The sequence below is a fragment of the Astatotilapia calliptera genome, chromosome 3 (genome assembly GCF_964374335.1).
Source record: "Astatotilapia calliptera chromosome 3, fAstCal68.1, whole genome shotgun sequence".
NCBI lineage: Eukaryota > Metazoa > Chordata > Actinopteri > Cichliformes > Cichlidae > Astatotilapia > Astatotilapia calliptera.
The window spans coordinates 58,125,229-58,150,329 of NC_137424.1; the positions used below are offsets into that span (position 1 = coordinate 58,125,229).

At 42.6% G+C, this 25,101-nt stretch overlaps 2 protein-coding genes, 1 long non-coding RNA gene and 2 other non-coding genes across 8 annotated transcripts; 1 reads left to right on the forward strand and 4 right to left on the reverse strand.

Moving 5' to 3' along the window:
* The first annotated feature begins 1,612 nt into the window (after positions 1-1,612).
* LOC145425552 (uncharacterized) lies at positions 1,613-3,107 on the forward strand. The gene is made up of 2 exons (XR_013906274.1): positions 1,613-2,250; positions 2,829-3,107. It is a non-coding gene; the product is annotated as an uncharacterized LOC145425552 (long non-coding RNA).
* Positions 3,108-3,277: 170 nt separating this feature from the next.
* Positions 3,278-3,359, reverse strand: trnas-gcu (transfer RNA serine (anticodon GCU)). Its single transcript has one exon. It is a non-coding gene; the product is annotated as a tRNA-Ser (tRNA).
* A 1,059-nt stretch (positions 3,360-4,418) lies between these two features.
* On the reverse strand, positions 4,419-4,491 carry trnaa-agc (transfer RNA alanine (anticodon AGC)). Its single transcript has one exon. It is a non-coding gene; the product is annotated as a tRNA-Ala (tRNA).
* Positions 4,492-5,226: 735 nt separating this feature from the next.
* On the reverse strand, positions 5,227-14,726 carry LOC113017261 (transmembrane protein 184C-like). 4 transcript variants are annotated; one of them, XM_026160431.2, is made up of 12 exons: positions 14,424-14,726; positions 13,240-13,397; positions 12,830-12,960; positions 11,983-12,019; positions 11,614-11,819; positions 11,457-11,531; positions 10,574-10,667; positions 10,083-10,195; positions 9,885-9,984; positions 8,932-9,009; positions 8,727-8,820; positions 5,227-5,876 (listed from the first exon to the last, which is right to left on the reverse strand). In XM_026160431.2, exons 2-12 carry the CDS (start codon positions 13,354-13,356, stop codon positions 5,602-5,604), a joined length of 1,320 nt encoding a protein of 439 aa, XP_026016216.2. In that variant the 5' UTR covers positions 13,357-13,397; positions 14,424-14,726; the 3' UTR covers positions 5,227-5,601. The 4 variants fall into 4 exon arrangements, with proteins under 4 accessions (XP_026016216.2, XP_026016217.2, XP_026016218.2 ...); XM_026160432.2 differs by having other exon boundaries at positions 14,395-14,638; XM_026160433.2 differs by having other exon boundaries at positions 14,418-14,594.
* Positions 14,727-15,273: 547 nt separating this feature from the next.
* Positions 15,274-24,901, reverse strand: LOC113017201 (endothelin receptor type B-like). Its single transcript, XM_026160359.2, has 8 exons — positions 24,761-24,901; positions 23,043-23,836; positions 22,320-22,447; positions 20,268-20,469; positions 17,624-17,776; positions 17,410-17,546; positions 17,214-17,322; positions 15,274-16,537 (listed from the first exon to the last, which is right to left on the reverse strand). Exons 2-8 carry the CDS (start codon positions 23,544-23,546, stop codon positions 16,439-16,441), a joined length of 1,332 nt encoding a protein of 443 aa, XP_026016144.2. The 5' UTR covers positions 23,547-23,836; positions 24,761-24,901; the 3' UTR covers positions 15,274-16,438.
* Between the last annotated feature and the right edge of the window lie 200 nt (positions 24,902-25,101).

Genomic DNA, 25,101 nt, shown 5'->3' on the forward strand with positions numbered 1-25,101 from the left:
ATGCTCTCTCTCGACAGTATGAGACGAGCTCCAGCTTGGCCGAGGGTGTGTTGCCTGGGACTTGTGTCCCGACTTCACTTCGGCAGGCTCAGTGTCCAGCCGTTTTGCCCTCCGTTACTCAGTTGGAGATTGGGGCCTTTCCATCTCACTCCCTGGAGGATATTCGTGCTTTGCAGGAGGCTGACCCCCTCCTCAAGGATTTCTTGGTACACTGGAGGAGGCACACCCTGCCCTCTTCGGAGGAAAGGAATCAGCTCCTCAAACCAGTCATGGTTCTGCTGCGTCAGTGGGATCGTCTGGTGGAGAAGGATGGCATCCTTTATCGCCGTATTTTGCGTCCAGGTGGAGGTGAGGAAGCCCTCCAACTTGTTCTCCCAGAGGCTCTGAAGCCTGAGACCTTGAGGCAGCTGCACCAGGACCATGGGCACCAAGGTATTGAGCGCACCACTGAACTGGTCAGGCAGCGTTGCTATTGGCCCGGGATGTCCTCTGACATCAAGCAATGGGTTCAGCGTTGTGAACGCTGTCAGGTCGCAAAGGACTCAGGGTTGGGGCCTCATAGTTATATGGGTCACCTGTTGGCGTCTAGGCCAAATGAAATCCTGGCCATAGACTTCACGGTGTTGGAACCTTCCCGTAGTGGAGTTGAAAACGTTTTGGTTATGACTGACGTTTTTAGCAAATACACTGTTGCAGTCCCTACTCGGGACCAGCGGGCCTCTACTGTGGCCCAGGCCCTGTTAACAGAGTGGTTTTTTAAGTTTGGCGTTCCAAGCCGCCTCCACTCTGACCAGGGTAGAAATTTTGAGAGTTTGGTGATGCAACAGTTATGCGAATTGTATCGGGTAGCCAAGTCCCGTACAACCCCTTACCACCCAGCGGGTAATGGGCAGTGCGAACGGTTTAACCGAACCCTCCATAACCTCCTCCGGACTCTGCCATCATCTCAGAAACGCGACTGGGCTGCATGCTTACCGCATGTGCTCTTTTGCTATAATAGCACGCCACATCAGGGCACCGGAGAGTCACCGTTTCTCTTGATGTTTGGCAGGGATCCTAGGCTGCCTATTGATTTCCTTCTAGGCCGCGTTCAGGACCCAGTGCCTGGAGAGGTACAGGACTGGGTGGCCGAGCACCAAGCCAGGTTAATGGTGGCTTTTGAGGGAGCTCGGGCACGGTTGTCGCTGGCCGCTGACCGCCGTAAGGAACGGCATGACCAGAGAGTCCACCCTGTTCCTTTAAAGGTCGGTCAGCTGGTGTATCTTCGAGATCATAGCACCCGGGGCCGGCACAAGATCCAGGACCTTTGGAGCTCTGTGGTCTATCAGGTGTTGAGGGCACCCCAAGAGAACGGGGCTGTTTATACCATTGCCCCCGTGGGAGACTTGGAGAAGGTTCGACATGTCCATCGTGACATGTTAAAGGCACAGGTCAGCCTAGGGCCACCTACACCTGGTCCACCGGTTCCACCCCCACCTGTACCCGCTGACTCAGAGCAGACCTCTCTGAGTGACGACGAGTTGTGGCTCCTTGTCCCTGAGGTACCCTCACACCCTGTCGCACCTGTGGTGTCACTCCCCGATGCCTCTAGAGTTCCATCGGTGGAGCTCAGGTCTACTCCCAGTGTGATTGTAGCACCCTCGACCTCTGCTCCCCCAGGTTCTTCCTCAGGCTCTGTTGAACAGTCTGAGGTGAGTGGGCCACATTTGCGGAGAACAGCACGTTCAACAGCTGGTCATCACTCAAATGTTTATCACTTGCCACGTCCTGTTGAATCTGCGTCAGTTGCTAATGCTCAGCTTGCCATATTCAGGCCATGGTGTTAGGTTCCTTGAGTTATTGTCGGGGCGCCAATACAAAAAAGGGGGGTAGATGTAGCCAGATGGGCTACTCGCCTTCCGTTGTTTTTCTTCTCTCATTCTCTCTCTCTCTTGCTCGCTCTACCACCCTCGCTCTCTTTCCACTGCACTCGCTCCTTGTATCAGGTGATCGGGTTAATTGGGAACCCACCTGCACATTGATTGCAGGGTGGCGCTAGCCTGTATAAAGCTAAGCCGATGTCTTGTTGGATTAATTCCTCCCGAGCTTCTGGTACGATACAGCAGTAAATGCTGGCGTACTGCGACGGATTGATCAGCAAGAGCCGATTATACGACAGCTACAGCGCAGCAGTCTGTTTAATTCTGCCATTGCGGAGAGAGGTGTTCGTGGTATCTCCACCAATGAGAGTATAGTGCCTCCGGTCCTGGGGTAAGCTGTTAGAACTACTTTTATTAGCATTCATAGCTATAAGAGTTTAAGGTTACACTTATCTGTTTCAGGGTTCACTGCTGTACTCACCTCTCCATGGTAAATTGTCCAACCTAAATTGGAAGAGTGGACTGCCTTCTCAGTTGCTGTTGTGAACTCCTCCTTGGTGGAGTCTGCTGTCTTGTCTTGTTTTGTCTTATCTTGTTTCTATTAAGTAGGCTTACCTTTTTTTGGGTTCGCCTGGTGTTCTATTTTACCCTGGACTGTTGCTCGTACCCACACTTCTGTGATCGGGCTGAAGTGATTCTCTGCCCGAGTGTCGTGCTGGGACTCTAAATCGCCTGGGTGGCCGGTCTCAGCCGGTGGGGAGCCAGACCGGCCTACGCCTGAGAATAATTATTACCAGCACGAGTGGTAGTTTGACCCGTGGGGAATAAGCCTTGTGTGTGTGTGTGTGTGTGTGTGATTTCTTTTATTAAAGTTATTAACGTGTGTTTTAGTCTTTTTATGATTTGTAGCGAGCCTGACGCTCAGTGTCCTTTTATTCTTTTAACATACTTTTCTGTGTTTTATTTCAGTGAAGGAGGACGAGCCAGTGGCCCTGGGACCTCAGGTGGTGGGTCGTTTTCACACTTTCTTTTGTACAGCACTGGGTGGTCTGCAGTGATTCTTTTGGTGTGATTTTCTTTTGGTTCCACGGCTGCTGGTAAGTCCAAGTTCCACGATTGTTTATTTTTACTGTAGGACACTGTCAATAATGACGCTACATCTTGACTTTTAATATTTTATTTATAAAATATTATTTATAATATTTTATTTATTTCTATAAATAAAACTGTTTTAATATTGGAAGCCAACCTGCCTCAGTGTGCATCCTTGAATCTGTGCGGTCTTCTTTTATTCCTTTTATTTATTTTTCTTAAATATATTTCCTGGGGGTGTAATTCCCCTAGGTGGCGTTGTCAAGTTTATTTATTTTGTGCATAACCCCGCCGACCACTTGGTCACAATAAGTAGAAAGAGGACTCGACGAGGATGGGATTCGAACCCACGCGTGCAGAGCACAATGGATTAGCAGTCCATCGCCTTAACCTCTCGGCCACCTCATCTCGTGGCTGCAGTTTCTTTGCCAGCAGAATTGGGAATTTATTCTGTGACCATGTAGTCTGGATGGACAAAATGCGAGCTGAGCGCTAGTGTATCGACGCAGGGAAATCTACTCCAGATCCCCCACGAGGGGCTGCGTAACACTTTGGTAGAAGCCTGGAGTGATGCTGGCTTCTTCTTTGAGCCTGTTCTTCTTGGGGGTTGCCAGAGTGGATCATCTGCCTCCATCTCACCCTGCCCCTAGCATTCTCCTCTGTCACAGCAACCCTCTTCATGTCCTCCTCAACTAGATCCATGAACTTTCTCTTCTGTATTTTTCTTTTCCTCCTGCCTAGCAGCTCCATATTTTACACCCTTTTCCCAGTATATCTTATTTTCCTCCTCTGCACATTTCCAAACCACCGCAGCCTTACCGGTCTAACTTTGTCTCCAAACCGCTCAACCGCAGCTGTCCCTCTGACATAGTCAGTTCTAATCTTTTTCCATCCTGGACACTCCCAACATAAAAAAACTTACCATCTTCAACTCTGACAACTCCATCTCGGCCTCTCGTCTTTTCCTCCGTGCCACAGTCATAAAACAATACATCAGAGCAGTTCTCACCACCGTCCTGTAAAGCTTGCCTTTCACACCTGCTGCTATCCTGGTGTCACAAATCACCCCTTTATTTGGTCTCCACCCACATCTTCCCTTCAAAGTACTCCTTCCCTTGTTAGCACATTACCATTTCCACCCTTAATGACTTTAAACTGCTGTCCATCCTTTCCAGCTTCATCTCTCTGCCATACCAATTGGTACAAGTCCCTTTCTCCATGCTTAGTGTCAAGGCTCACCTTGAACTCACTATAAGGCTTTTCCTTTGCCATTGGTCTAGCACCCCTAGCATTTTTATTTACACGACAACATTACTTTTTCTTTTCCTTTGAATGCTTCCCTGAAGTGATGACACAAAGCCTTGAAAAGTGAGTATAATGAGTAAAGTCATAGACATAATGAGACAAAACCAATGGACTGGCTACAGAACCTGCTGGTGGGCTGCTCGGGGATGTGCAAAGGGTCACTGGAGAATGCGGGTATCGATCCCGCTACCTCTCGCATGCTAAGCGAGCGCTCTCCCATTTGAGCTAATTCCCCTTTGTCGGTTGGGGATTGTAGCTTCATCTTGTCATATGGACCTTTAACTCCGGCGGATCTAAAAAGGACGCCTCGCCTTCATGGGTTTCTGGCCATGCCAACTACAACAAGACCCCGTGGTAGAATCACTGCACATACGAGACATTAAGGACCAACTCTAGTCTGGGCACTACACATTATGCTGGGAGACTGTCACCGTTTGTGGAAGCACCTTTCAGCTGCTTCTGGAGGAGATAGAATCTATAATAGGGAACTCAAAACTGGATTATAGATAGCATCTATAATCCAGTTTTGAGTTCCCTCCCCAGACGCCTTAACGCCCACTCATATCCTGGGCCATCTGACCTCAGGAATTCGCATGATAAGGTGGGGCCAGGTTTCACAAAGAGCTCACCCGAAACTCTGGCTGATTGGGACCCACACCCAGTTTCACACCTTGGCTCAGCCGATTAGAGGATCATCGGGGGGTCCTTTTGTCCCTCTGCGGGGGGATACTCCCACTAGGTTTAAATCTGGGACTCTCCACCATTTGACCTTAGAACTGAAGAAGCTTCTCCGATGAGAGGTGAAATGTCTTCAAGCAACTTAAAGAAGTCCAGATGCTTTTCTTAGCAAGCTCCTTTGACTACGATGACCTGGATGACTGAAAACCTTCACAGACATATTACTATGCTGATGTTTGTTCTTCAGATAGTTAAGGGATGTTTTTGAGTTATCAGAGGTACAGGACTACACTTGTGATTGCTCATAGCACAGTCTGTTTATTTATGTATAATAAGTTAGAAGAAATAGTCAAAGCTAGCTCGAATAACCTGCTGAAAACTCTCCAATCCTTTTCCTTCACACGCGACAGATACATTTATCAAAATTACATCATTTGACATCAAAATACATATTCAGACATTGAAATCTGAGTAGTTATTTTTAAATACCAAAGATTTCCAACAAACATGGCTTTAACGTTACAGTATGCTTGTATGCTTGGCTTCCTTTTTTTTTTTTAAACGTAAGTGCAGAAAGTTCAGAAGACTTCATGTTTATAGTTTGTTTTAGATTTGAATACAGAAACTGAGAGTCTCTTTCTCTCCTCTTTGCTGTACGTCCCTGTTGTTATTGGGCTCCACCCGCCTGTGGAGGAGAACCTTCGCTGTCTTCATCCCAAGACGAGGACGTGAACCCAGCAGGAGCAGAGATAGAGTGGGGTGCCGTGGTGTGGCCGAGCCCTTGATAGCGCCCACTTGATGAAGGGGAGGTGGGCATCGACGTGGCTGCCACGGCGATGGGGTCCTGCGAGGTGGCTGCGAGGAGGCCGGTGTGCTCAGTGTGCTCGGGTCGAGCCGCAGCACCGAAATACATCTTGTTGGGACGACCCAGGAACGTCCGACCTGAGTGGGGAGGGAGGAAACAAACATGTAACAGCTGCAGTGTCTTTTTTCCCTTTTTCTACACTCAAAATTACAGTTTTTCTCAGTCGCTTTGGTGCGTTTCTCAGATCAGAATTGAAATTCTCATAACTATTAGTTCAACCTCCACAACACTCAGTCATTTGTGCACATCATAGTAGCAATTTCTCCTCTCTCTGAACAAACTGCAAATGATTTTGGACATGAATCAGTTGCTTCCATACATTTCCCTGCTGCTTTCTGACATTTCCATTTGCTTATGTCATGTCAGTCAAAAGTAATCATACCTATGGATGCTGAATAGTCGTTCCCAATAAAACTAATAGTCATACATCCATTGCTTGAGTCATCACACACAAAATTGTTGAACTAGTTATCACATGCCAAATATTGGCCATCTGTCAAGCAAATCCTATACCTTTCTGTATCATTTTTCCTGGAAATGTCTCCGAAATCGAACAATTGATCTCAGGTGAATTACAGCTGTCACTCATGAGGAGGCGTGTGAAAGTTTAGTTGTAACCAATGACAAACAACTTGTTCACTGTCAATTATGGATGAATCCTGTGAATCCCCAATTGGCAAGCATATATAAACTGCGCAGGAGCTAGTGTGTACCATCTACACTTCTGTGACACAAAATGGAAGATCAGCACTGTGGAAGAGGGGTGAGGATGCGGGGAGGAAGGGGAAGGGGAAGAGGGAGAAGAGGCAGATATAGGCGGATTCCTAATGAAATAAGGGCTACAATTGTGGACCATGTTGTCAATCACGGCCTCACCATGGAAGAGGCTGGTCGAAGGGTGCAACCCAATATTGGAAGAACTACTGTCAGTTCAATCATTCAAACATTCCGTAGGGAAAACAGGTATGCAAACAGTAATACACTGTACTGTACTGTGCCATCTCAGACACATCACATGTTACTGTACTGTATTTGCAATTTCACAAAAACTTCACTCTGCACCACATAGGATTGTAAGACAACCTCGCGGAGGCGGAAGAGGGCCCCTTTTTACCCCACAGCAAGAAGAAGCCATTTGTGCAATGGTCATTGCAAACAATGCAATAAAGCTGAGAGACATACAAAGCGCTGTCATAGAGAATTACACGGTATTTGGCCATATTGAATCTGTTTCAATTTCAACAATTGACAGAGTACTCAAGAAAAATGAAATCCACATGAAGCAATTGTATAAAGTGCCATTTGAACGAAACAGTGACAGGGTGAAGGAGATCCGTCACCAGTATGTGCAGGTAAAGCTGGTCTTCTATGTTCTGCACTGCAAACTGTTTTACAGTACTTCGTAGTTTCATGCAGTACACTTGCAATTCCACAGCACATACTCTACAATGTGTTTTACCAAATGCATGCATTACTGTTTGTTACTGTACACAGGCATATTGTGACATTGCATTTCTGTCTCTCTCTAAAGCGTGTACTGGAGCTGGAAGCCAGGGAAACACTGCACACATTCATATATGTTGATGAGGCAGATTTCAATCTGGCCAAAGGCAGAAGGCGTGGAAGAAATCGCATCGGACAGAGGGCAACCACTGAAGTCCCTGGTCAGCGCGGAGGGAATATTACCATGTGTGCAGCCATCTCAGACAACGGCGTCCTCACCCATGTCCCCCTTCTTGGTCCATACAATACCCAACATCTCCTGACATTTTTAGACACTCTTTACAGGGACCTAGTCCCTGAGAATGAGAGAGGTGGAGGCCAACTCAGCAAGTATGTTGTTGTCTGGGATAATGTCCGTTTTCACCACTCCCATCAGGTCAGAGAGTGGTTTGCAGCACATGACAGAATTCTGGTTGAATATCTCCCTCCATATTCCCCATTCCTTAATCCAATAGAGGAGTTTTTCTCTGCCTGGAGGTGGAAAGTTTATGACCGGCATCCACATGAGCAAATGGCCCTGCTAGCAGCCATGAATGCAGCATGTGACGACATCACAGCAGGGTCCTGCAGAGGATGGATTCGCCACTCCAGGAGATACTTTCCTCGCTGCATTGCGAGGGATAACATCTGTTGTGATGTAGATGAAAATATGTGGCCAGACAGACAGGAACGTCTGGATGTGGCAGAATGATTTACTGTACTGTTACATGTGCTGTTTATTGTTCACATTAGTGCACAGCTCTACTAAATGGGTGATTTTATGTTTACATGTATTCTACAGTGAACAAGTGACTGTAGCATATTTTTCTTTTGCACAATTCTGTAGGATTACAAACACTTCTACACAATGGAAATGTGAAACGTACGTATTCAGTGTCTCAGTTACTCCCAAGACTCCCATAACATCTACAGTGACTTTACTGCACATTTCAGATGGCTGTACAGGTAGGCCATAGTGCTGTCGTCAGCATTTTCAGGTGTCACCAATTGTTTTTGCAATGGGAAACACTGAAATTATAAACTGTCATAGTGGAAACATGACAATGCCATTTGACTATCTTGTTCATAAAGATGGTGTCAAGACTTTTCATTTTGATGGCACTGACAGTTTCATTGACATGGATACTTGCTTTTGAGGTATGGATAATCAATTCTGTGCATGTGACGTGCTTTTGCAGGCTATCCACTAGGTTTTGCAGTTTGCACTAATTGTTTTGGGAAATGCACTAACTGCTGTGCAAATGTTAATGGTGTTCTGAGAAACGCACCAAAGCAACTGAGAAAAACTGTAAGAACATCTAAAACAGAGAGAACAGTAGCACCAAAAGCAGTTTAGCCCCATTTCCAATCACTGATGTGTTCCTCAACAAACTGCTTCAGTGTCATTTCCACATACTGTGATGATTTCTGAGTCAGACACTCACCAACATGGCGGACCTGCTCACTGACATCAGCTCTGATATCAGAGAAATCCCACATGGCCAAAAAGCTGTCAAAACACGACCCCTCCTCTGCTTCCTGATGGACAGAAACAGATAGATAGATAGATAGATAGATAGATAGATAGATAGATAGATAGATAGATAGATAGATAGATAGATAGATAGATAGATAGATAGATAAGGTTACCTGTACATAGGGCTTGTAGGTGAAGGTATAGTGGTGAGCGATGGCAGCCAGAAACATCTCTATGCAGATGATGAAGTCCTATATGAGTAAAAACTCAGTTATCTTTCAGAATAGAAACAGCAGCGTAAAATGTGTTTAACTGTTTTAAAAAAAAAATGATTTCCTTATTTTGTGCCTTGTGTTTTTGTGTGCCTCTTGCAGTCATTTCACCTTAAGAAGTCAGTTTTTCTGATGTTTCATCCTGTTTCATTTTAGCTGTTCCATCAATTCATGCAGAAAGACCAGAAATATATACAAATTTGTACTGAATGGTTTACTTTTCCATCATCTTTTGTGTTGGTTTGATTCCAGATGTGAGAGTCAGAGTTCTGTCTGATATCAGGCAGCTTTTCTGTCATATTTTGAGGATGTACCTGTTTAAATCCCTCCCTGCTGCTCAGTCTTCTTCTTCTTCTTCCTGGACCCTCAAAGTTTTCAGTGTACCTTACTGTTTTCACAAAGTGCCTTAGGAAACACTGCACTGCTGCTGAGTGTGATCCTAATATCACACTAATGATGTTTACAGTACTTCATTTCACCTAATTCTCCATATTATTTTGTGACTTTGCTTCTGTTTTTGGTGTGATACTTCATTTTTTGCATTTTTAGTTCAACTCCTTGATGTTTGGGCTATTGTTGGTTTCTTGCCAGTTTTTCTGCAGCACCCATCAGCAAGTGTCATTAAAGTCCTCTTTTTATTCTGCTACTCAGTTTTCATGCTTTATCTGAACACTGTGGCATTTATTTTCATCGCTTTTACTGTTTTTAGTTCATTTGTCTTCTAATCTGTACAGAAAGCTGAATGTTGCTAAATTTTAATCTCTGCTAAAAGTCCAGGAAATCTCACCTGTTATCTAAACATGAAGACAAATAAATCAAAGGTCAGCTGACTGATGCAGCAGTATGATCTGTACCTGCAGACCAGTAGCCACGGCCTCCACGCTGTCCCAGTCCCAGGTGTGTTTGTCAGAGATCACACCAACCTTCACCAGCAGTGCTATTAAAACCGCCTGCCTGGAGACAAAATGAATGTATCAGCACTGCATGTGTTTAAAGGGAAAAATGAAACGGCTCAAAACCCAAAGCTATTACAATCACACTCCCATTCTTACCAGAAGGAGACGAACACGACCAGTTTGACACAGAGGAACTTCCCCACAGGCCTGATGGGCATCAGCTCCTCCCTGAGAGCTCGATAGAGCAACACCAGACAATACATGGCAAACTGCAGATAAAGAAACAAAAATATAATTTTGGAATTTTACTTGATCTCTTGTTCACAGAAATCATAGATTTTAAATTTAGTATTAACTGAGATAACCTAAAAAAAAAAGCCTCAGCGATCAGTTTTCACTTTTTCTGAAGGATACTGGCTTAAAAAAAACTGTGTAAAGGTTAAACAGGGTTCAGGTAAGTTTCGGGCTGGGGGCTAATGTTTGTACTACATGCTCTGATGTAATGCAGTCTCATACCAGATGTTCAAATACAAAAAACCCCACAATAATCCAGATGTAACCAGGTGTGCTAACAACCAGAAACAGGTGTATTTGACACACTGGGAATGCGAAACTGCTGCTCTGTGATGATGACGCTGAGTCTTTACCAGCTGTGATATGTTGTTGATTATGACCAGGTAGGACCAGGCGTTTCTGAAGCTGAAGTTTGCTTCATCATAAACCCCACAGAGCTGACAGATGCTGCACACAAAAGCAATCAGTCACTTTAGCAGGTCACAAACTTCACTGTTTTTTCAGTTTGCTCTCAGATTACAAAACATATGAAAACATCTACACTTTCCCAAACTGAGGTAGAAAAATAAAGAAAATGGTGTACAGTACTCTACTGTTCCATGTGGATATCGCTGTGAATACATACGTGGGAAAAATAAGTTACTGTAAATTTTTACAGTAGAAAAAACGGCTTTTATTTTCATTTTCAGTCAAGTCAGAGGTGATTTTCATTCTGTTTTTTTTTTTAAATATTACTGATTTTGAACATTATTTTCTAGTTCAAGTAAAAATATCAAGACAGTGATGTTTATAAAATAATATATAATGAAAACATTTTGTTTCACTTATAAATCAAAACTGTTGAATGAGGTTTGAATAAAAATGTCATGGTTGCTAACAGCAGGATTCTGTACAGCCTTAACAAGCAGAAGATCAGTGAAAACGCAGTAAAGAAAATACTTTCTGTTAGGCTCATGTGATGAGCACAGCTCTGAGTAAAGGTCTGTTTGGACCACAGGAGAGTTTTAGGTGATAAAATGGGCCACGGCTGCTCTAAGTAGGTTAGCAGTGATTGAATTATCACACTAAACACAAGGAGAGGTTTCATCCTGCATTACTAATCATGTTGGAAAAAATAGATATATTTCAACAGCTAACAGAAAGACTACAGCCAATAGCTGGAATCAACATCAAGTATTACTGCTACAGTTACAAACATTAGGCTATAAAACATTACAGTTATAGCACAAAACTCACAGCGCTATCACTGTGGTAACTGGTCTGACCACAGTGTACTGCAGGACTCCCAGCTTACACCTGAACAGCAGCACCCTGACAGAGAGAGAAAAAACTTAACATGCATCCATTCATCACACACTTTGAACTCCCTCTCTGTGACCTCCCTTCTTCTTACTCTCCCATGGGCCATGGTGGGCAGCAGCACAGCGGGGGCAGATGTGGCTGCTGCTGCTGGACCTCCAGCATGAGCACCAGGCTGGGGTACTGGTTACTCAGGAAGTTCAGCAGGAAAACCAGGAAGTTGTAAATGACGTAGGCCTCGTAGCACTCCCTGCACGTGTCCACATAGATGGCCAGGTTGGGATATCGCAGGGCCAGCCACTGAAAGACGTTCAACAAGCAGAAATCATAAAGGTCACATGAGGGAAAGAATTTGATGAATTTCATTAAGTGTAAAAGAGTTATAAACACGGCAAAGGAAGAAAATACTGAAGGGTCTGTGTCGCTGGATGTCTGTGTTCGTTTGTGTGTAACAATGACTCACACTGTCCAAACTGTAGATCGGCACCATCCACAGTATCCTGTTGAAAAGAGACAGAGCAAGCTAACTTTAGCTCATAAGTTAGCACTCCACTAAACATCACACAGCCACTTATAGTCCCAAAAACAACATGGCAACAACCATAATGCTAAAGTTAACGCTTCAGAACAAGAGATTAAAAAATAGTGGGTGAAGTCAAAGTGGCTACATCCAACGTTTATATGCAGTCTGTGTAAGTTATGCCACATAGTCCAACCACTGCAAGCTCTGGAGACCAGCAGCTCTGCTCAGAGTTGTTCTTATCATTTTTTTTCAAACTCCTGTTTGACTAAAAAAATCTTAATATAGTGTGGAGTAAGTAATTCTAACAATTTCACATCTACTGATACATTTGGATTTAGACTTTTATTTTGAAAGGTAGACTCATAAATGTTCCAAGTTTGTTTTAATTAAAAATCAAATGCTGAGGCAGGTTTATCTTGCTGTAATCATCCCTGCTGCTCACATTGGCCTTTCTGAAGTGTTCCCAGCATAACAGATGGAGGAAAACATCCTCAGAGCTTCACTGCTGAAGCTAATTTTAGACTTTTCAAATTAGATTAAATTTAATAGCTACCAACAAGAGTAGGCTTTTAGGCACAAAATACCCACTTTCTGCTTTTTCCTTCAACTTCAGCATCCAGCTTGAAATCTGCAGCTTATTTCATTTTTACACCTGACGCCTCGTTGCTGACGTCAAATACAACAGTCCTAAAGTCAGACTCTGTCAGACCTGCTTCAGTGTATCTGTGGAGATATTTAGAGTGTTTGAAGACAGAACTGAAGTGCATGTGTGTGTGTGTGTGTTTACCTGATGATGGGCTTCTGCAGCTCAGGCTGTGTGTAGTGCACCATGTGCTGCAGGATCCCCCACAGCGAGATCGGGATGGTCAGAAACACAAAGATGCCAGCGATGAACCAGGCTTTACTGTGAGTGCCGACCTGCACGCAGACACAGACCGCAGGCTTTAAAGTGTATCCAACATCCTTCCTGCAACATCACAGTTAGTCACTGCAGGACTGTTGTGTTTTTTTGTGCAGTGAGAACACTGCATAAATAAAACTCCACCCTTTTTATACATTAAAGATAAAAAACAGATAAACTACTAAAGATGAGTCCATCTTTTATATACAGTCTGCTTATTACAGCATGAACAGGGGGCTACGAGATCATGCGACTATGTTTGGTCCACAGATGAGCACAGGTGGAGGTGTCAGTACTTTGTCCTTCTGCAGCTCCCAGATGCAGAGCGGCAGCACAGCGACCAGCAGGAGGGCATAAAGCACCAGAACCAGCGGGCGGATCCACCTCCTCCACTCTGCACATGTACACGGCATGACGGCAGCTTCACCCTCAACGCAGACTACAGGCACACATCCTAAACCACAGACCACAGGCAGGTTGTTAAGGCGGACAATTAAAATTGCTGCAGCATGTGTAATTAACCCGTTCATTTCATTACACACTCTTTATTTGACCTGAAAATCACAATTTTGAGCAAATGATTGCATAAAAATCTTAGCAAACTGCACAAAAAGAGCACAGATTTACTTTATGATGGCATTTGTCTGGATTAATAATGACAAAAGGATGTGTAATTTGACTTGTGCTTACTTAACAACTTAACACTCTGCAAGCTGGCACTGATTCCAACCAGATAAACAGACATTTCTGGAGAATATCTCTGTGAAAAACCCTCCACACAATCTTTCAAATTGGAGTTTTTAGTATTTAAAACACCTGTTAATTAGCCCATAAACAAACTAAAGTATGACACTAGTGTTGAGCGGAGAAAACTGCCTTATATTTATTTATTCTGTCAGTAAAAGCCAATAAAATATCAATAAAACTTTGTAAAACGCAACCTTGGACTTAAAATCTCCACTAACTGCATACAAAGTTTGGATTTTGCCAAATTAGAACTGATAGAATACATTTTAAAAAATCTAGCTTATGTTTAAATAAGTAAAAAGTAATTATTTATGGGTCCTACTCTTGAAGTTAGACTGATTTATAGCACTAAAACTCAAATAAACTGAAATCTGTGGGTAATATTTTGGTAAACAGTGCACTATGTGATCCCTATTATACCAAAAAACACATAAGTTTAATATCTTAAGGGCTTTAGGAACCACCACTGTATCCATCCATATTAATTAGGTATATTAGCCTTAAACGTGTTAAAATGACCGTTGGGGTTAAAGCATCCCTCATGTAGCCTCTTAAAGGCGTATTACAGCTTTAAAATGTCGTAAAAATCTTAAATGCCCAGCGTGTAATGAGGTCAGTACACGGTGTATTCTTCAGGCATCACCACCTTTATCCGCTGATCAGTTAAAAAGCTGCTGGTTCGATACAATAGATTTAAACCGAACTGTTAAAAGAAGAAAATGTGGACCGTTACGGCGGAAGACGTTCACTCAGAGCGACGGTTGGCCTGCTTTCATCCTCACTCCGTTCTCTGTTACCAGGCAACGCATCCTTCCTCCGCCCAACCACACGCTGCAAAATGAAGCCCAGCTGATCCCCTTTGATGTTTTCAGTAGACCCCAGATCACTGTCAGACCACCGGACTGATCCGGATCGATCGACCACACACACCGATGTCCGTGTTCGCCCTTTCCCGTGTTTACGCGCCCACGTCATAGGCTGGGACCTCACCCAGCTCCCCGCTGTCCGTCAGTCACGTGGTCAGCGGAAAAGCGCCACAAACAGGGCGTGAACTTTCAAATTAAATTACCTCTGCTCAAGGACATGTTTTTCGTATGTATGGAAGCTCGTTGACGCCAATAAAAAAATATTTCTTAAAATATTTTTAGACTTAAACAATATTGTAAACATTATTAGTAATAATGCAGAAAAAAAATCAAAATGCTAAATTACAATTATGAGATTAAAAGTCAGAATGATGAATCAACTAATTCAAACTATGAGACATATTATGAAATTAAAAACTAGGTTACAAAGTAGCAGAGTAAAATAATAAAAGTATCTGAAAACAATAAAGTTATGAGACAAAGAAAATGTATGAGAGTCAGATTAAATATTTTTGTAAAATTTCAATATATAATCTGAAATATGTAAAATAAAATTGCCTCACAGAGCTGACAGCATGATGCGTGTCCCTCTGAAAGCCCTATCTGGGAACCAAAGGACTGAGTGCATTTACAGAAGCTCTTAACTGCAGTGCACTGGAAAAAAATCAGACATTTAGCACTCACACACACATATAAAAACCAAAGCAGAGCTTCATGAGCATGTGGAGAATATACTTTTATTAACAAACACGTGTAATACTTATTAAACAAGTCACAGTAAGTATAGATATAAAACAGATGAATAGTTCAACACTAGTAACTTCAGTCCATGTGCTGACATGTTTAGAGACTTTGGTGGAAGTCAGATTGTTGGTCTGATCGCTGCTCCACAGCACACACAGGTTTTATATTTCACTTCATTTAAATTTCAGCTTCAGCTGCGAAAGCAGAAAGACCCTGACGTTTGCATTTACCATCACGTGTGACGTTTGATTTTGTGCGATGTGATGCAAAATTTCAGCCTCTAGAGGACGCTATTGTACCATTTGACATCACAATTGTTTCTGTTTGCACTAACTGAATATTATTTTACATGTTTAAACAACAATAAATAGGATGCATAAAAGAAAAAAGAAAAAATGGCTGCGTGCAACTCAGACACATCTAGAAAAATGAAACGTTTCTGTTAATTCAGAGACAATGCACTGTTTTTGTGGACACACTTCAAAATCTACAGAAAAAAATATCAAAACAAGATTTTTTTTTTATCAAGTATGAAAATAAAACAAGAAATTCTCTCTTGTTTTAGATGGTTTTTCAATCATGAAAAAATATTGCTATTTCAAATTGATCTGATAAAATAAGATTTTGTTAATTTTCTTTTCTTTAGTAAAAACAAAGATTTGCTGTCATTTAACAGCTTATCTGCAGTAAAAGTTAAAGGGCACAAAAACACATTATTTACGTTATCATAATTAATGTAATACTTTGTTTAGCCACAAGAGGCCCAACACAGACCGTGGGTGATGAGGTCCGGCTCATTTGGCTTTCGAATTCATCCCAAAGATGTTGGATGAGGTTGAATTCGGAGCTCAGGGTTTGAGGAAAACCTTTTCTTTTCTTTTTTTCGAAGGAACTCGAACTTGTCACTAAACATTTAAACGTCACTACACTGCAGCTATAAGGTCTGACACATAGTATAACTATATCACATATAATACACATAATATAATACAGAATTGAATAAATGCACTAATAAAGGTAAAGACTACACATGAAAGCGCTGGTGTACTCTGTGCTGTATTTCACACACAGTCAGTGTCTCTGTGTGGCTGCTGGTTCAGCGCTCAGAGCTGCAGATGCAGGCGAGTGTCCTGCTCGCTCAGTGGTCAGTGTGTTTGTACTGCAGGCTCGTCCCATGGTGGAGAGGCAGCATGCTGTTAGAGAGAGAGCCAGAGTAACACCAGCAGCACAGACAGGACTGCAGAGAGACAGACAGACAGACAGAGGGGAGTCAGGTTAAAGGCGTACCTCTTTCAGCGACTCACAGGAGACACATTGTTGAAAGAGCAGAGAACCACCTCAGCACCTTTAGTATCCTGATATAGCATTATCATCAGCTTGACCTTCAGATCAATCTATTGACCTTGAAGAGGAGGTCAGTGGTCAAATGTGGCATGATATTTTAAGTCTTTATAGGGTATTTTCTCCTGTATGTGTTGCATACACACCACACGTGTAGGGATCATAGTTCTTAAGTTAAGGCTTTAATTCAACCATTAATTCGTTGAGTTGACCTTGAAGGTGTTGGTGGATGTGAGCTAAAATTTAATGGATTGTTAACATGACCTCACTCACACCCCTTTATGTGCTAATTCGGTGGAGTGCCTCTTTAACCCTACAGAACTAACTTCCCATAAGTCTCCTATCATAGGTCACGACCTTTCCATGTTTATACATCTCCCCTCTCATTCTGTCCTCTAGATAATTCCATTCTGGGAGCATCTGATAAGTTTCTGTTTCTCTGTTATATCTATCTCACGCCCTTTGACCCCGTGACCTTGCTGCGATGCTACGCTGGCACAGAAACAAGCAGATTCTTGGCAGTCTAGATTAAAAACTCGCTCTCACACAGCGCAGCCATGTTCAGTGTTTACCTTGAAGCAGTTTTTGAACTTCTTGGACACAAAGAAGAGGATTATGGGATTGATGCAGGAGTTGATGGTGGCCATGTTGATGCCGATGTAGTCGAGGACCAGCAGGAAACTAGAAAATGTAGACACGTGTAAACAGCCAGAAAAAAACAAACAGAAAAAGCTTTGTTTTCCCAGCAGTGCATGATGGTTGGCCTACTTCAGGAGTTCACATCGCTGCTCACTGAGGTCTCGATCATAGATGATCTTCTTCAGCAGGCGACCCAGATGGAGAGGAAACCAGCACAAGGCGAAGATCAACACCAGGCAGAACACGACCTTAGCGACTTCTCTCCGCTGCAGAGAGGACTTTGCATAAGAAGCTTGTTTGTGTGTTAAAGATAAACAGCCTTTTTTTCAGTGTTGGTGATCACCTGCTTGAGGTGCTCGGTCAGCGAGATCTTCAGACTTTCTTTCTCGTGTTGGATCATCTCGCAGGTCATGAGGCTGTAGAAAATGGCTGAGCAGGCCAGAGGGATGCAGAAGTAGAAACCAAAAAACCACCAGTCCTTGGCTTCGATGTAGTGCTGAAAAACACAGAGACAACCACATTACACCCACAGACTGTACATAAAGGATGGACATAGTAATGTTGGTTTTGGAAACTTCAGCTTTAACATCCTGGCCACCATCGTCTTGTTTTTGGAGACACGAGTGACCATATTTCAATGCTAGCCTGTATTCACAGATTTTTTCTGGATGTAAAATCTTTCTAGAATCTGTTGGTTCACATCACAGTGCTCTAGAGCCAACAGCTGACACATGCAGCACAGACCTGAAACAGCTTTACTACATAGCATCCTGCAGGTGTTTTATACCCATCTCTCTGTGCTCTCGTTTTTTCTCTCAGCAGATGGTTACCCGTCATAAAACCCTCCTCACAGGCAACTGTCTGGTTGTTCCCCATAAACGTGCCCGTGTTGGCCCACCATGGGTAGCTGTGGGTAAATGAGCCCCTGCATGGCCTCGTCCGGGGTCACTGACCCAGTGTTTTTGAGTTTGGGGGCTTTCAAGTTTTGTTTATTTAAGTATTCTGCTTGTTTCTGAGTTTGCTTTTTGTTTAAATTTTCGTCATGTGTTTTCTTTAGAGTGTTTAGTCTCATTCTTAGTTTCTGGTTGTATTACAGTTTAGTTACCCTCGGTGTATTTGTTCCATCCTCTCCTGTTAGTTTCCTAGTATTACGTTAATTTGTTTCTGCATGCTGCTATTTAGATTTCACTTCCTGCTTTATTTTGATAGTTATGTGTCCTTTTTCTTTCTTTGTTTATGGATTTTGCATAATATTTATCTGCCAATAAAGGTGGGGGGTTTTTCTGTTTAATTCTAACTGCCTCCACACATCTGCATCTGGATCCTCAGTTTCACTCTCCACACAGTCTGTAAAATCCACAGACTGCAGCAGTGTGGGCAGGACAAACCCACGTTTATCTCCCGTGATCCTCAAATGAGTGCACATACACAGAGTCGACAGCAGTTTAGCCCCTTTGGGTTTTCTATAGACATACCCACTATGGGCTTGTCCAAAGAAAACACGTGGGCCCCATAGCTGTTGTCCTTTTGGGCCTCCATATGAGCCTCAAGGGGGCATGTGTCGGCTCTGAGGCTTTTTATCTTACATTATAAAGGGTATTGTTTGCGGTTCTGTATACTATATAAAATTGATCCTGGATTTGAGTTCAGCTGGGACCTTTATGTCAGCAATTTAACCCCCCCTCCTTGCGTAAATCTCTCCTGACTGTACATAGATGTGCTTGGTAGGTTAACTGATGATTCCAAATTGGCTGTAGGTATGCATATGAGTGTGAACAGTTATCTGTCTCTCTGTGTTGGCACCATGATGTTCTGGCCTCCTGTCCAGGTGTACACCACCTCTCACCCTAAGTCTACTGTGATAGGCTCCTGAAAATCTGCAGCATACTGTAATTGGCAGCTGGATGTTGGTGTAGGTGGAGGGGTTGAAACAGCAATCACTGACATGGTGCATTGACATGTTGGAGGAAGAGATGGGAAATTAAATAGACTGACAGTTTGCGAGGGTGTGTTTGGTTTTCTGTTAGTTATACTAACTTTGCACTTGTTTTCCAGAGATTCAGGAAAAGGAGGAGCACAACAAACACCAGCTGGCTGATAAATCAAATTAGTGTGTGTGGATAAATATGCTGGTGATTTGATTTCAGCTCCCTTCTGTGTCTGATCCAAAACATGTTGGAAATGACTCATTAATTAATCCATGTTCCTTGAATGCTGCAGGAAGCTGGCATTACCATCATGAATCAAAACTTTTCCATGTAGGAGAGTGCAACATTAGAGTGGACCAAGCCCACAGCCACACTAATGGGAAATGAACTGGGTTAAAATAAACCCACATTATCCTTTAATAAGCCCATGTGAACATGTTCGTCTTTCTAAACTTTGCTTTTTGTTTATGACCATGATTGTGATCTGTGTTTGGAGCTGGTAGCTTGTACTTGAACCCAGCTGCTTTGTTACGTCAAAGATTCAGTTTTAATATGCAAACACAACACCGATGCAAACACAACACCTGATAGCAGGTCAGCTGACCCAGGTTCAGATTCAAGTGCCTGTGCTGTTTGTTTGTGCTACTCATGACCTGGAGACATAAACAGGAAATGTTGTCCTAAACGTCTGAGTTAAAGAGGCCTTGCCCAGAGACGTAAAAACCACGAGTCCATGGAAATGGACGAAAGTGGCCACTTATTTCCCGTCCATGGAGACCATGCAGACTGGGATAGCTAAGAATTGATAAATCTTTACCACTCCCTACCAGCTCATTCTCTCATTCTCTTATTGTTTTACCTTCAATTTTCTATTTGACATACCACTTAAAAAAGCTTCCTTACAGGTGAAAATACTATTAAGAGACACGTGAGAGCTGTGGAGGATGTGAAGAAACTGTTGTAGCAGCCACTAGTCAGTTTTGAGGGTTAAATATTTATCAGATGTTCCCATAAACACACACACGCCCACATACGCAAGCTCTCAGAGTGCAGACTCACTTTCAGGAAGGGTGTGTTCCTGTGTGACAACATGCAGACATTGAAGCTATGGTTGTTGTATGTGGAAGGGACCATAGTGAAGGTGACAGCATCCGGCACAGCCAGCACCACCGACAGCACCCAGATCACCATAATCTCCACCGCTGTTACCGTGGGGAGACCCGTGCCCTGCACCCGTGACCAGGATGCCACAGCTCGGTACCTGGAAGTAAGATGGAACAGTTTGAAAAATACGTCTTCTGTTAATGTTCATGAAAAATATTCATTCCATAAATGTTAGTTTCACACATAGTTTTAGCACAATGACAGATTTAAATCTAATCTGATGCAGATCTTGTTTCCTTCTCATATTTTCACACTTAGAAAGTAGATAAACCTCCTGATTTCTTAGTTTTTTGCATATTTCTCACACTTACATGTCTCACATCATCAAACCAATTTTAATGTTTGACAAAGATACCAGAGCAAATGCAAAATTCAGCTTTTAAATGATGATTTAATTTAATAAGGATGAAAGTAATCCAAACCTACCCAGCCCTCCTAAACGTCATAACTGGCTGGGCCTCCGTTGGCAACAAAATTAGCTAGATAACTGGCAATGAGTCTTTCTAATCACTGTACAGGAACTCTGGCCCACTGTTCTTTCTAGAATTGGTTTAATTTGGTCACATGAAGGTTTAAGGTCATGTCAACACATCTCAATCTAATCTAACTCCAGACTTTGACTAAACCACCCCAAAAAACCTCTCCTTCTTCTTCTTTTTATTTATTTTTTGAGGTGCACTTAACCCAAGTTTACTTGTCTCCTAGTATTCAGTATTTTCTGGTAGAAAGCAGAATTCATGTTTCCATCTATTATGGCAAGTTGTGAAGTTAGTTTTATGCCAGATGTAACTCAAACCTTCCAAAAGATTTCGCCTCGTCAGGTCACAGAATATTTTCCCAAAGGTTTTGGTGATCATTAGAATGTAGAAGGCTTTTTGTTGTTTTTGGTCAGCAGGGGTTTTCTGCTGGACTCTCCAATGGATGCCATTTTTGCCCAGTTTCTTTATTGTTGAATCATAAACTTTGACCTTAACTGAGGCATGTGAGGCCTGCAGTTCTTTGGATGTTGTTCTGGACTATTTTGTAACCTCCTCGACGAGTCATCAATGTTCCAAGTTTTCTCTGTTTGTGGATAATTGCCTTCAGTGTGGTCCAGTTGAGTCCAAAAACCCTTAGAAATCACTTTTTAACCCTTTTCAGATTGACAGATGTCACTGACTTTGTTTCTCAGCTGTCTCTTTAGACTATAGCATGATGTGCTGTCTTTTGATATCTTTTTGCCTGCTTGACTTTATCAGACAGGTTCTATTTAAGTGATTTCTTAATTCAGCTGGTCTGGCAGTAATCAGACCTGGGTGTGACTGGTAAAAATTAAACTGAGCTTTCCAAAATATTTGGATAATCACAGTTAATTTGTGATTTAACAAGGGTGGACGATTAATAGGGTTTTTTGTGTGGTTTTTTTACTAGGTAGGTAGGTTTGGATTTTTTCCCTCAATGAATGAAATCATCATTCAAAATGTGGATTTTGAATTTACTCCAGCTCTGCATACAAGCATCACAAGGCCATGCTGGTCTCTTTAGACTACAGCAGCTTTGACAAACAGTAGCCTTTTTAAAACAACAAGCGCCACTATTTGAGGTTTAAGACTACGACTAGAGGCTGATGACAGAGTCTGTTTTTTTAGACATGTAGATATTTTTGATAAAGGGCATATCTGGATACGACCATCAGCCCAGTGTTCCTTCAGTGGGCTGGTTTCAGTCATTATGCAAATGTATTGTTTATAATAATGTAATAATAATGATTAGTTATTGTAATGTATTGTTTATAAGATTGGAAACCTGCAGTCAGCTGAGACTGAAGAAGTCACTTGGATGAGTGACGAAACGTTTCTCCCACAAAACGCTACGTCCAGATGAACAGAATCAACTTTTGGAGATTTACTTTCCTGGATGATTGAGAATGCACCAAGAAGATCATCAGCATAGTAAAATTTGTATTACCTGTCCACACTCAGAGCACACAGGCTGAGGACGGTGATGCCGGCTGAAGCTTTCTGCACAAAGGGAACCAGCTTGCAGAGGAACAGCCCAAAGTCATTCTCGGCAAAGGGCCACCTCATCGCCAAGGGCTGCACACACACACACACACACACACACACGGACAAACCGAGAGAGCTTTAAAACAGTGTGTGAGCAATCACAATCAGCAGGATATTTTTGGGTTGTTATCAGTGCGACACTCAACTTCCTGATAGAGACACTCAGCTAGGAAGTGGTTTTGTTCCCCATCATATTGTCCATGTTAGTGCTACACAGGTCATAAATATTAAACCTCCTGATATTGTCAAATGTACTCTTAGAGTTAGGCTTTGATGTTATTTTAGCCACATGCTAAACTGGCAACTTTTCAGAAAAAGATTCTTTGGCTTCCAGTAAATCTTTGAACTAATTTTAAAAGCTTTGTGAGGTCAGACTCCCGCTGATATCCCAGATCCACTGAGACCTCGTTCCAACAGCTGACCTCTCCCACCATCTGATCAGAGCCTTTTAACTCTTCTACTCTTTTGAGCTTCTTGCACTTAAATTTTCTTCAGGACTTCAGGTAAAAACCTATTAAAGGTCACATGTTTCTTAAATGCTACCTTTTGGGATTTTCAAGTCAGTAGATTATGAAAGCTATTGAGGTGTTAAAAGGATTAATACATATAAACTTAAGTCCGGTACCTTATAGACATGGATCGGCATGACTATTGTGATGTATATCAGGTCCCCGAGGGCGAGGCTGGCTATGAGAGCGTTGGGTCCATTCCTCATGCTTTTGTTTTGGGAGATAATCCTCAGCAGGGTGGCGTTGCCAATGATTCCCACAATAAAGATCAAACAGGAAAGCACGACATTGATGTACCTGAAGGTTGCTTTCATTTTCACATTGACTGAGCACCTAACCACCGTAGATGTATTGGTGGACAGTTCTTTGTGTTGCTTCAGCTTTTGGAAGTGTTGCTTTCCGTGACCACTCTTCTTCTCATTATTTTGCAAATGATGCGAGCCTGGGTCTAGAGGTTGGTCAGTGCTGTGGAAGCCTGGCAGATCAGACATCACCAGATTTGAGAAAGATGGCTCTGATGTGGGGTTATGTTGGCAGACAGCTGGATCAATAAATGACAAACACCAGACAATCAGCAGCAGGATGAACCCAAAGGGCATGGAGGAAATTCTGTGTCCCATTCTGGAACCCTTCACCGAATCTGCTACTGCGACTCCAAAAATTCTTATGGACTGCTACTTCTAAACCACTTCCCAAATTTAGAGAAAAATCTGGAGGTAGTAGTGTTTCTAAAACTTTCTGTAGCTTCAAAACTGATTCCAGAAGATCCTTGTTTGGCTGCTCAGATTCAGAAACTTGTTCAAAAGTCCTGAATTCTGGGACTCCAGAATCTTTGTTTCTCTTTGTGAAGCTGGGCTGAAAGGGGACGTGAAAGTGATCGTGGTCCTCAGATGAATCTGCTGTTTTTGGTCTGTGGAGAGGGTAGAATGAACGTGACAGGTGATTGGTTAGTAAAGGCCACTTTTGAGGATTTTAGTTGTATATTTAAAGATATTAATCCTATAAGATGTTAATATTTGGCTAGATATTTCTACATTGAGATAATTCACAGGGCTTGCAGAGGTAATCTCCAAGGAGCAACCTCCAGGACTGGAAAATGAAGCCTGTGAAGTTGCAAATTCCAGTTCTTCTGATGTCCTCTTGAGGCTGACTTCAGCAGTGAGTAAAGCCCCATAGACTCCCATGGTAAAATGTTTTACAGCAACTTTACAGCATTACATTTTTTTAATAACTCACCTATCTGGATACTGGAGTAAGGAGCTGACTAAAGTCTGCTGCACTCAAAAAAGGAAATTGGTGGTTTTTACATTTACAAAAATGGAACTTTTAATTTGTACAAAATAATTTAATGTTTATGGTGAACCTAATTAAATCATGTAGTATCTGTATGAAATTCAACAACTTAATTTATTCCTGTTGAGATGACAGGATGCAATCTAGTATGAGTGGTTAGTTGCCTGGGCTCATGAAATTCACAAGATCACACAAAATTTCAAACCGCAGGGAAAACACTGGAGTTATAAACGCAGACAACTACACACACCACGTATTGAACTTTATTGTTTGAGAATGTACTTCTTGACACTTTATCTGGTTTTACTTGTTTGGGCCACCTCAGATCAGACTGGGCTCAGTGAACTCTCACTTTACTCCTAAACCACAGACATAACAGAGACGTGTTTGAAGGACAGAACAGTCAGCTGGTGTCAATAAGGCATAAAAAAATTAAAGACAGATCAGAGGTGTGAACTCGTCAGAATGCACTGCTGGCTCACAATTCAAATTTACGTCTGTATAAATGTATGAAATATGAAAAGAAGTTTAAAAATCTCACCTGTTTGAGTTTTTCTGTCTTTGTCTGTCACTTCCTCTTAAAATAAATCCTTCCAAAGTCAACGAAGAAGAAGAAGAAGATTAGTTCCTTCTGCTCAGTCCAGACTAAACTGACTAAAATCAAACTGAGTTCAGTTTTCACTTCCTCGCTCCCTCTTTATCTCTCTCTCACTCTGATTGCTGTAAATGCTCGGGCGTCCCCCTCCTCCCTCCCTCCTTCCTTCCTTCTCGTCTCCCTGTTCACTTGCTGTCCTCCTCCCCTCCTCTCTTCTTTTCAGGTCTCAGTGGAACATCTCATAAAGAAGACACGAAGTCTTTTACCGTCAGTGAGCGTAACTGAAA

Coding starts and splice junctions, on each gene's coding strand:
- LOC113017261 (XM_026160431.2), bottom strand. CDS start 13,356: ATGCCGTGTACATGTGCAGAGTGGAGGAGGTGGATCCGCCCGCTGGTT. Junction 12,961..13,239: donor GGGAGCTGCAGAAGGACAAA/GTACTGACACCT, acceptor GTCTGCGTGCAG/GTCGGCACTCACAGTAAAGC. Junction 9,985..10,082: donor GTCGTGTTCGTCTCCTTCTG/GTAAGAATGGGA, acceptor TTTTGTCTCCAG/GCAGGCGGTTTTAATAGCAC.
- LOC113017201 (XM_026160359.2), bottom strand. CDS start 23,546: ATGGGACACAGAATTTCCTCCATGCCCTTTGGGTTCATCCTGCTGCTG. Junction 20,470..22,319: donor TGTGCTCTGAGTGTGGACAG/GTAATACAAATT, acceptor TCTTACTTCCAG/GTACCGAGCTGTGGCATCCT. Junction 17,777..20,267: donor GGAACACACCCTTCCTGAAA/GTGAGTCTGCAC, acceptor TGTGTTTTTCAG/CACTACATCGAAGCCAAGGA.